At 37.4% G+C, this 12,307-nt stretch overlaps 1 protein-coding gene across 5 annotated transcripts in view; it reads right to left on the bottom strand.

Moving 5' to 3' along the window:
* The window catches only part of FMN1 (formin 1), a 406,869-nt gene that overhangs the window by 145,708 nt on the left and 248,854 nt on the right, over positions 1-12,307 (bottom strand). For all 5 annotated transcript variants that reach the window (XM_059181089.1, XM_059181087.1, XM_059181090.1 and 2 more), the window contains one exon: positions 3,982-4,069. In XM_059181089.1, the coding sequence (XP_059037072.1) occupies positions 3,982-4,069 (88 nt within the window). The remainder of the gene's footprint in view (positions 1-3,981; positions 4,070-12,307) is intronic.

The raw sequence follows: 12,307 nt of genomic DNA, 5'->3' as shown, positions 1-12,307 counted from the left end.
CAGCCAAGTTGGAGGTACCAGCTTGGCCCAGAGCATGCAAGACCTTAGAGGTCTGTCTTCCACAGCCCGAGAGGCATTCTGTATTTGGAATTAGATCATAGCACCGACACTCTTCAATTGTGTCTCCCTGTTACTCATGGGATAATATCCCAAGTTTGTATGATGATATTCAGGGCCCTGCCTGGTCTGGATACCACTTGCCTTTTTAGCCCTGTGCCCTGAAACAACCCACATTCACGTGTCATCTGTGTATTCTAGCAGGCCTCCTATTCACCTGCCTTTTGTCCTTCTGTGTGTGATGACCACTGTTTTATCTTTAAGACTCATTTTAAGACTCATCATCCCATTGAGCTGCCTTGTACGTGTCTCCCACCACCCTGCGCACTCTTGAGAATGTTAGAGTCTGGATCTTATGTGTTGTGGTAGTCATGGGGCCTGATATAGAACTGGCATTCAATCCATGTTTCCTGAGGGTGGGAAGGCAGGAAGGCAGGAGAAAAGGAAGAGAGTTTTGCCCAAATGTACTGGAGTAGGGCACATGACAGTCTGATTCCATCTATTCTAAGGTTCAGTCTACTTTTTAAAAATCCAATTAACTAAAAAAAAAAAAAAAAAGAGCAGCTTTTATACATGATATGTTAGCCCAAAGAGTTGTAAGCAAGGCTTAATGATCAGAGAAATTCTTAGAAAAAATGCAACATGGCATAAAGGAGCACACTGTCTTTCTGTAAGACCTGGAGGTACAGAGCTTCCGAATCCCACTTCTTCAATATACATCATAGGCTCATAGGCAGTGTCTTGTGGACAACAGAAGAGTGGCCACCTTTACAAATGAGGAAGACAATGTTGTTTTTTTTTAAAGAATTTTTTTTTAAAGATTTTATTTATTTATTTGTCATAGAGAGAGCACAAGCAGGCAGAGTGGCAGGCAGAGATAGAGAGAGAAGCAGGCTCCCTGCTGGATAAGGAGCCCGATACCGGGACTCGATCCCGGGACTCGATCCCGGGACCCTGAGATTATGACCTGATCTGAAGGCAGTGGTTTAACCAACTGAGCCACCCAGGTGTCCCACAAGGTTGCTTTTTAAGAGCTGAACCAGGAAATAAGTGGATTATCCAGCTACGGAGGGTTACATATGTGCACGGACATACCCAAAACCATTATCAAGGTGACTACGCTGTCATCCCAGCAAGGGGGAAGAGAGCATAAACAAATACACAGAGAGAGGAGAGGCAAGTGATACGGATGCAGTGATGAACAGATATGATCAACAGTTTCATCGCGGCGAAGGAAAATTCTTTTCCTTAAGTGAATATGCTCACTTTTGGGGTTCTACATCAGCTCCTTGTGAGTTTGGGAAATGCTAGTTAGTGCATCTGTCTTTGTGCTTTAACAAAGATGACCATATGACCACAGGCTGAAGAACAGCCTCGGCACTCTGGTCATTTCACCAGGGCTGATGTGCTGTGTGACCTTGCCTGGCTGCCAGCTGGCCAGCCCCAGTCAGATCTCACGGCAGCCCCTCTCACGTTAAAGCACACGTTCTGGGCCAACATCAGCACCGGGACTCCTTTCAGCAGGACGACAACACAAGGCCAAGTGCATTCCATTCACGACCAGACACAGACTCAGCACGAAATGTAACTGACACAGCTTGGGCTCCTTGTGACCTTCGGATGCCAGTGTCAGTCAAATGATTCTAAAGAAAAATTAAGCTCGGGTTTTATTCATCTGGAATGCATTACTGAATGAAGACATGGAATAGAGGTGATTTTTTTTTTTTTTTTTTTTTTAGAACTTAGGAGCCAACTCTGTGGTGGGGAATGGAGGTGCCTGGAACAGGAGAAAGAACTAGATGACAAGTCCTAGAAAACTGTGATGTTACAACTGACATTTCCAATGCTGGCATGTTAATTCGCCATGGCTTCACGTGAGCATGCTTCTGCCAAGAGGAGAGTGCTGGAAAAAGCAGGGCCGAACTAACCTCTCACCTCACTCACAATGAACATTCGCTCCAATGAGGCTGGGGTGCCATGGGAAGGAGATTTGTAGTCCGGAGGTGGGAACTGGAATACGACACGGCCGGGACGACTCTGGTCTCATGACAACCTGACACTACAGCACGATGTGCCTAAAAAGAACTAAATTGAGTCTCAAGTGCAGTTGCCAGTACGAAAACTCTTAGCCATGGCTCCGCACATCATGGTGATGAACCCAGGCATCTAACCTCAGAAGAAGACTGTGGTTTAGGAAACAACCCTGCCGCTAGAGGTGGAGAATTCCTTTCCAAACTCAGACTACATCCAGAAAGCTCATTTCTCTGACAAAAGACTATCAGCTTTCCTGCTGATTTATCTGTTTCATTTTTTTCATTTTACCTTTGTGGTCACGTCGCTGTTCCCTGGTTTGAATATATGAGAAATTCAAGTCTTCTAGAAGATCTGGCCTCTAAAATCACTGAAGGATCCCTTTCTCATATTTTGATGGTGGATCCCTTTAGTTGCCCGGCCCAAATTCAAGTCCCCTCCTGCAAGATTTTTTGAGGTTTCCTATTTATCCTTCAGTATTTAGTTTTACTTAATTAAGCTGAAATATTATAGATAGACAGCTTGTTTGCATCCTCTGTGGCCATCAACTAATTCAGGGTATTTTAAATTTTATGGGGAGTTTTTTATGCTTGCAATAAAGCAAAATTTTAAACCCTTAGTGTGTGCCTAAGTGTCTTTGGTTTGGGACCTCTGCAAGTCTTATGCTGTGTACCTGTGTAAAACAAACATGAGGCAACAGTAAAAACCTGTGGTGTGAGAGTGTCTCCAGTTTAAATCCATGATGAATTCTACCAAAACCATCTATGGGAGATTGCATTACTATTCAGAAAATATTATCAATGACATGTCAAAATAAAGATTTACATTTAATTGTAATTGTAATTGTACTACTAAGAAAGAGTAGTACTGTTTTCATGCAAGACATAGATTTCAGAAACGTAAGATGGTTTTTGATCTATTTTTCTAGAGACTAAGAAAAATATATGTAAGTAAAATTTCCTTTTTTAAAGTGAGTATTTCAAAGTGAGCCAAAGACAACCACGTTGAAATAGCATCATTTGAAAAAAGGAAGGGATTAAGAAACAATGACATAAACAAGTAGATGAAGAAGCAAAGTGTTTCACCATAGAAATATTCCAGCTAATGAAGAAGAAGTGATGGAGTTAGTGTATCGTTATTTTGCAGACTTCTAATGAAATAATGAATCCAGGCAAAGATCTTTAGTGTCCACTAACAACATAAAGAAACAAATAGATATTATGTATTTCTTGATATAATATGCAGTAGCATTTATGAAGTCTTCCCCTACTAGGATCAAGTTTGTAGAGCAAACTAACAGTTTACATAAGGAACCACAGGGGACAGAAAAACATAGTAAGTAAAAATATGGCAATAAAATCAGAAAATCAAAAATGTGGGCAACTCCACAGGACAAATGACTTGGTTTCTTAAAAAAAAAAAAGTTAATTACAAAGGAAAAAAAGAAATATGATGGCATGCAGAAAGTCCTAGATTAAAAGAAAACTGAGAGACACGCAACCAAGGTAATGCATGAAAGTTGTTTGGATCCTCATTCAAACTAATTATAAACAAATGCATGAATTGGTGAATATATAATCGGGGAGATTAGAGCTACATATATGATGATATTGAGAAATTATTGTAAATGATTTTAAATGTGTGACAATTGCACTGGAATTATTTTAACTTTTTATCAGTGTTCTGACATTTTTAACAGAAGAATTATAAAATGTCTAGGATTTGCTTTATAGTAGTCTAGCTGGTGAGGGACAGTATTTCAGATGAAACAAGAGTGAGTTGGTACATTGGGTTTACTATGGGGTTCTAATTGTTTATAGGCTTGAAACTTTTCACAATAAAATGTTGAAAAATACTAAAGTTGGAAAAACAAAAGTGATGGAGAAGACTTACCCTGCTGGATATCCTTCATTTCTAAGTGCAAACTCGATATCAAGATTCCCACAGTTTGAGATCGTTTTCCATCTAATAACTTGATGATCTGGAATTTAAAAATAAAATTGATACAAGTTCAAATGACCATGTAATCTTTTAGAAGCATATCAAAACCATTAAGATTTTTAGATACTCTGAGGAACTAAACTGATGCTACAGTCACTCTATTTTAATGATACTTTAATTTGAAAGTGACTTATCTACAACTACAGAAATTTTAGAAAATGAAGGAGAAAGATCATGCCAAACTTTGCCAATCTAATACAAGCACTGAAATCTTTATTTAAACACTTATTAACACAACCATAATTGCAACGTCTATATAATTTTATATCCCACTTCTCCACTTATCATTGGCACCTTTCCACATTGCTACTTCTTAGGTCACTTCAGAGCCTCCAGTCTTTTTGGCTGTGTCATCTGCCCAGTGGTTTAGGGGAAAGATCAGCGTGATCACAGCTCAGCTGTCTACCAGTGATGCAGCCAGTTTCTTCATCCCAGAGTTGGGCTGACTGTATTTAATTTGTACATTTATTCTAAAAATTACAGGATGTAATATATGTAAAGCACTCATATAATATATTCTTTTTTTTAAAAGATTTTATTTATTTATTTGACAGAGTTCACAAGTAGGCAGAGAGGCAGGCAGAGAGAGAGGAAGGGAAGCAGGCTCCCTGCTGAGCAGAGAGCCCCATGTGGGGCTCAATCCCAGGACTCTTGGATCATGACCTAAGCCGAAGGCAGAGGCTTTAACACACTGAGCCACCCAGGCACCCCCATATTATATATTCTTAACACAGATTATTTAAATAAAATTTCCCTGTCTTGGAGAATTGAGTTGCTTCATATTTGTGCTATTTTTAACATAAACAATACTTTATACATTAAGCCTTTATATTAATTTCTTACAATTGTTCTTTTATGATAATACAGATATGTCAAAACTTTACAGTCTTCTTATAAACTCCAAATACCTCATCACCCATTATGGAGGGAGAGCTTTTTGTAGTTTCGGTTTCTCTAAACCTAGTAAGCCAAATCAGTTCCTTCTAACATATCACACAGTGGCCACTAAGGGGGAAAAAAAAATTCATTTTCTCTCATGTGACACAACTACAAAAATCAATAGGGAATGCACACAAAATATCACCAAATCTTAAGTTTTTAAACACACTTTGCTGGGTAAAATACAAATTAAACTAAACAGCTATGCTTCCCCTTCCACGTAGGTACTTAAAAACTTACCAAAATATAGTGAAGATACAGTAATATGGTACTAGACTAGCTGAACTGTTTGTTGGTTGACTATAAGGAATAACAGACTTTGTTCCAAGATGGTCTAATTACCCATCTATCAGTCAATCCTGAATCAGTTATTGCCAGCCCTTTATCTTTTCTTTCCCTGCTCAGAATGGCTACTTTTATATAACTATTAGACCTAAAATATAGTAAATACCAAGATTTCATCAAGATAAAAGGAAATCTGATGTTTTAGTCCAATGTGTTTAATAATGTCAGCATTAGTCTTAAAGAAAGATTTTTGGGGGATACAGAATTTCAAGAGTTTTTTTTTTTTAAAGAAATAAGGTCAGTACTGGGACTTTTAATTTTTTATATGAAAGCAACAGAGAAAAAGATTATATATAAAATCAAACATTTTCTTTAAAAATGCAATTTCTGGCTTATTCTTAGATTGAGAACACAAATTTAAAATGAAATGATTTTTAAAAGCCCAATACAAAATTAAGAAAAGCCACATAAGTTTCATGTAAATATCCAGCCATGCACTCATTCATTCAACAAAAACCTGCTGTGACTCTTTTATGTGCCTGGCACAGCTTCGGACTCGGAGGATATGGAGGTGACCCAGACAGATCAAGTCCTTGCTTGTCCTTGTGAAGTCTGTAGAGCTTAGTTATCTTTAAAAAAAAAAAAATCACTTTGGCTTTGTTTTTCTTTCTCAAGATTGCTTTGGGATTTGAGGTCTCTCATGATTTCATTCACATTTTAGGATTTTTTGTTCTATTTCTTTGAAAAAAATGACATTGGAACTTTGATAGGGATCTCACCAAACCTGTACATTGCTTTGGGTAGTACAGACATTTTGACAATATTAATTCTTCCAAGCCATAAGCACAGAATATCTTTCTATTTAATTGTCTTTCTTCCATCAGTGTCTTAAACTTTTCAGTGTCTAGTCTGTCACCTACCTCCTTGCTTAAACTTATTCCTAGATACTTTATTCTTTTTGATATAATTATTAATGGGATTATTTTCTTAATTTCTGGGATCATTCACTGCTAGTATATAGAAATGCAATGTATTTTTCTCTATTCATCTCATATCCTGAAACTTCATTGAATTCATTTACTAGTTCTAATAATTTTGGGGTAGAGTCTTTAGGGTTTTCTATATATAAATTAAGGTTATCTGTAAAAAGTGACAGTTTTACTTCTTCCTTACCATTTTGGATGCCTTTTATTTCTTTTCTTTGCCGAATTCCTCTGGCTAGTTCTTTCAGTACTACATTGAATAAAAGTGGCAAGAGAGGCGCATCCTTGTCTTGATCCTGATCTTGGAGGAAAGCTTTCAGCTTTTCAGCCTTGAGTATGATGCTACCTGTGGGCTTGTCATATGTGGCCTTTATTATGTTGAGGCGTGGTCCTTCTCTACCCACTTTGTTGATAGTTTTTATCATATCTGGTTGTTGAATTTTGTTAAATGTTTTCTCTGCATCTATTGAGTTGATGACTTCTATCTTGCACTTTGTTAATGTGATGTATTGCACTGACTGATTTATAGATATTGAACTATCTTTGCATCTCTGGAATAAATCCCACTTGATTGTGCTATCTGATCCTTTTAATGCATTGTTGAATTTGGTTTGTTAGTATTTTGTCAAGGATTTTTGCATCTATGTTCATCAGAGATATTGGGCAGCTATTTTCTTTTTTTGGTGGTGCCCATGTCTGGTTTCAGTGTCAGGGTAATGCTGGACTTCTAAAATGAGTTTGGAAGCATCCCTTCCTCTAATTTTTTGGAAGTCTGAGAAGGAGGATAGGCATTAAATCTTCTTTGAATGTTTGGGAGAATTCACAGTGATCCCAGATGGTCTTGGCTTTTGTTTGTTGTCAGATTTTGATTACTCATCGAATCTCCTTACTAGTAACTAGTCTATTCAGATTTACCATGATTTAGTCCTGAGAGATTTGGTTTCTAGTGATTTTTCAATTTCATCCAGAATGTCCAACTTGTTGGCAAATAGTTGTTCAAAGTAATCTCTTATATTCCTTTGTATTTCTGTGGTGTCAGTTGTAACTTCTTTTCCATTTCTAATTTTACTTACTTGAGCCTTCTCTCTTTTCTCTTGCTGAGTCTAGCTAAAGGTTTGTCAATTTTATTTATCTTTTTAAAGAACCACCCCTTAATTTCTTTGATCTTTTCTATTGTCTTTTTAGTCTCTATTTCATTTATTTCTACTTTGGCCTTTGTTATTTTGTTCTTTCTACTAACTTTGGGCTTTGTTTGTTCTTTTTCTAGTTCCTTCAGGTATGAATTTTGATCTGTATCCTTACGAAATTTCCCCTTAAAATTACTTTTGCAGGGGGGCACCTGGGTGGCTCAGTGGGTTAAAGCCTTTACCTTTGGCTCAGGTCATGATCCCAGGGTCCTGGGATCGAGCCCCGCGTCCGGCTCTCTGCTCAGCGGGGAGCCTGCTTTCCCCTCTCTCTCTGCCTGCCTCTTTGCCTACTTGTGATCTCTGTCAAATAAATAAATAAAAATCTTTTTAAAAAATTCTTTTGCAGCATCCCCTCGATTTTGGTATGTTATATTCCTATTTTCATTTGTCTCAAGATATTCTTTTAAGATTTTTTAATTTATGCATTTGAGACAGACATACACACACACACACACGCACAGAGAGCATGAACAGGAGAGAGAGGCAGAGGGAGAGGGAGAAGCAGATTCCTCGTTATCTTTGAGTGCAACATGGGGCTCAATCCCAGGACCATGGGATCATGACCTGAGTGGAAGGGAGATGCTTAACCAACTGGGCCACCCAGGCACCCCTCAAGGTATTCTTTTATTTCTCCTTTCATTTCTTTGTTGATCCACTGGTTATTCAGTAGCATGTTGTTTAATCTCCACTTATTTGTGATTTTTCCACTTTTCTTCTTGTAATTAATTTCTAGTTTCATACTGCTGTACTCACAAAAGATGCTTGATTGGATTTCAATCCTCTTAAATTCATTGAGACTTGTTTTATGGCCTAACATGTGGTGTACTTTAGAGAATGTCCCATGTGTGCCTGAAAAAACTGTACATTCTATTGTTTTTGGGTGAAATGTTCTATGTATATCTGTTAAGTCCACCTGGTCTAATGTGTCATTTAAAGCCAATGTTATCTTATCCCAGCAATTCTACTACTAGGTATTTATCTGAAGAAAACATAAACACTAATTTGAAAAGATATATACATCCCATTTTCATCACAGCATTATTTATAATAGCCAAGATATGAAAACAGCCGAAGTGCCCACTGATGGATGTCAGATAAAGAAGATATGTTCTGTATATAAATGGAATAGTACTCACCCATAAAAAAGAATGAAATCTTGCCATGTGTGACAACATGGGTGGACTTTGGGGGTATTATGCTAAGTGAAATAAGTCAGACAGAGAAAGTCAAATATATGAATTCATTTATATGTAGAATCTACAAAATAAAACTCATTGATACAGGGAACAGGATATTTGCTAGAGTGGAAGAAGGTTGGGGGCAGACAAAAATGGATGAAGGGTGTCAAGAGATGTAAACTTCCAATTATAAAATAAAAAAGCCATGTAATATAACATACAACATGGTGACTACAGCCAATAATGCTATAGTACATATTTGAAAGTTTTGAAGACTGTAAATTCTCAACACAAGAAACAATGTTTTGTAAGTTTTTACAGTGATGGTAACTACGCTTATTGTGTTTATAATTTTGCAGTGTGTACAAATATTGAATAATTATATTGTACACCTATAACAAGTGTTATATATCAATTATTCCACCACAAAAATAACTTTGGTAAGTTGCCAAAAAGAACCGAAAAGGCAATTAAAACATCACCTGAACTAACTGCAAAGAAAATTCCAAAGAAGAAAGGTTTTGGAAATTGACTAGACTTAGTGTTATTGATAACACTTGGTCACGGCATACACATGGACATCAAGGAGACAGGCACAGAAATCAATTTATGACAAGATCACAAATGAGGAGCAACAGTTTCTTCAAACAAACATTCACCAAGCTCTTCAGTTAGAGTTCCGAAAACCCTGAATAACACATTCTATTTACAGGAAAAAGTTTAAATGCAACTTCTTCTAATAGCTAATTAAAAGAAGGCCAGAGAGCAATCAGACGTGAGCTAAGACAAAGAGGAAAGGGCTGAGACTGAGATTGCCCGTCAGTGGGGAAAATGAGCGTATCTATCCCTTCAGTGTTCATGCAGGCTGAAATATGGAGAGAATGTCACCACAGTCAGCCATCCTTGAAGTTCTGTCTAATGACTTGACATAACAAGTGTTTGAAAAGAAGGTGTTTATTATCTTAAGCTAGACTAAAACCTTAAGAGTTGTATGAAATGTAGTGCTACCTCCCAAAAGGGAGGGAGGCAGTGGTAGAGTCACAGCATTTGTATTCTCTTCTCTGTTTGTGTCAAATTCCCAGTCTGCCTCTGACTAGACCTTTAAAAATAGACCTCTAATTTTCCATGTAGCTTCTCTTCAATTGTGGAATAATACAAAGTTTCTTGAAAAGCAGCCAAAAGCTGTCTTAAGCTCTCTTACTTTGCTTCTTCCATTTCTTTTCTTTTCTCTTTCCTTTTCCTTCCTTCCTTCCTCTCTTCCCCCTCCTTTCTCCCCCTCCCCTCCCATATCTTCCTCCCTTCTAGATTGGAAGGCTTAATAATAATAATAATAATAATAATAATAATAATAATAATAATAGAATATAACACAAAATCTACCCTATTAACAAGTACTTAAATGTTCAGTACAATATTGTTGACTATACCACATTGCTGAACAGCAGATCTCTAGATTTTTTTTTCATACTACATGACAGAAACTCTATACCCATTGAACAACTACTCCCCGTTTTTTGTTCTCCCACCAACCCCTGGCAGTTTTCGGCTTCTACTCTCTACTTCTATGAGCCTGACTACTTTAGAGGCCTCATATAAGTGGAATCATGCAGTAGTTGTCCTTCTGTGACTGGGCTGATTTCACTTGGCACAATTTCCTCAAAGCTCACCCAGTTTGTAGCATGTGATGAAATTTCCTTAAGGCTGAATAATATGCCCCCCCACACCCCACATTGTCGTTACCCATTCATCCATCGATGGGCATTTAGGTTATTTCCACTTCTTGGCTATTGTGAGTATGGCTTCAGTGAACATGGGTGGGCAATTATCTCCTGTTTTCAATTCTTGTGGATAAATCCCAGAAATGAGGCTACTGCATCATATGGTAGTTCTATTTTTAATTTTTTGAGGAATCTCCATTCTGTTTTTTACAGTAGCTACACCATTTTACATTCCCACCTACAATGAAAAGGAGTTCCAATTTTTCCACAACTTTGCTCATAATTGTTCTTTTCTCTTTTTCTTTTCCTTTTTAAAAAATTATAGCTATTCTAACAGATGTGAGGTGATACGTCATTATGGTGTTGGTTTGCATTTCCCTGTTGATTAGTGATATTGAACATCTTTCATATCTTTGGACATTTGTAGGTCTTGTTTGGAGAAATGTCTATTCTAGTCCTTTGCCCATTTTTCAATTGAGTTTCTCTTTTATTGAGTTGTAGGCATCCTTTATATGTTTTGGGACATTAGTACCTCATCAGATATATGGTTTGCAAGTAATTTCTTCCATTCCATAGGTTGCCTTTTCACTCTACTGTTTCCTCTGTTAGGTAAAAGCTTTTCAGTTTTGATATAGTCCCACTTGTCTATTTTTGCTTTTGTTGTCTGTGCTTTGGTGGCCTATTCAGGAAATATTTCCAAGATCAATGTTATGCAGTTTCCCCTAAAGTTTTCTTCCAGGAATTTTATAGTTTCAGATCTTACATTTAAGTCTTTAGCTCATTTTGAGTTGATTGCTGTTTATGCTATAAGGATCCAATTTCATTCTTTTATATCTGGAAATCCAGGTTTTTTTTTGTTTTGATTTTTGGTTTTTTTTGAGGAGCCCATCTTTTCCCTGTTTTAGTGTTGGCACCCTTGTTGAAGGTCATTTGACCATATAAGTGTGGGTTTATTTTTGGGTTCTCTACTCTTTTCCATTGGTCTATGGGTTTGTTTTTACTCCAGTACCATACTGTTCTGAATACCACTGTTTGCAATACATTTTGAAGTTAGAAAGTGGGGGTCAATACCAAAAAAATTACAGGGAAATAATTAGGAGTAAAGGGGGGGGGGTTAAGAAAAAAAGCAGAATATATATTGTAAAATACCCTTCAGTCTAATACGTAAAATGACTAAAAGGAAACACATGTAGGAGGACATTACACCAATAGACAGACCATGTAGGAGTTCAGGTGACTAACAAGGCTAGCCCAAGACTTCAGGTCATATTCATATCTTTCTGAAACAGGTTAACGATTGGGCTGAGCAGGATGTGAGGAGGTGGGGTTCGCAATAGGGAAGAGTAGGAAAAGGAAGAGAGGTGCTCTGTAGGCTCTCTGGTCATATTTTACAAGCTTCTGCCCAACCCTTGGCTGGTGTGGTTGCGGGAACACAGACTGGAATAGGCAAGGGCACCTTTGTTGAACACACATGTCAGGGGACTCCCATGCGCCAGGTGTTGAGCCGGGGACTGAAGATTAGCACAAAACTTGGTCTTTGGAGAGTGGTCATATTTCCAGAAATATTAGTTCTGTTATTTTTATCTTTTCTCTTTCTGTGGGTGTGTTATTTTTAATTACAAAAGGAACAAATGCTCACTGTAATAAAAAAAAAAAAAAGCTATGAAGAACAAAAGAGGAAAAGGTGAAATATTCTCTCATCTCCCAATTCCACTGCCCTGTTACCATCACAGTAATGGGGTTTGTCTCCTTCCAGAGCTAAACATGTGTGCAATGATAAGGAATACATTTTGTTCTACAACTTTTCCCCCTTGTTCAGAATAATTCTTTTTCTTTTGTAAATATATTACTGGTATCTTCCCTGTCAGTAGAGGCAGGGCCACATTAAGTATGAAACATAATTTAAGTATTCCTCTATTGATGGACAT

Source organism: Mustela lutreola, chromosome 7 (assembly GCF_030435805.1).
Source record: "Mustela lutreola isolate mMusLut2 chromosome 7, mMusLut2.pri, whole genome shotgun sequence".
In the NCBI taxonomy this organism is placed as follows: domain Eukaryota; kingdom Metazoa; phylum Chordata; class Mammalia; order Carnivora; family Mustelidae; genus Mustela; species Mustela lutreola.
This window is presented reverse-complemented; position numbering and strand designations above follow the sequence as displayed.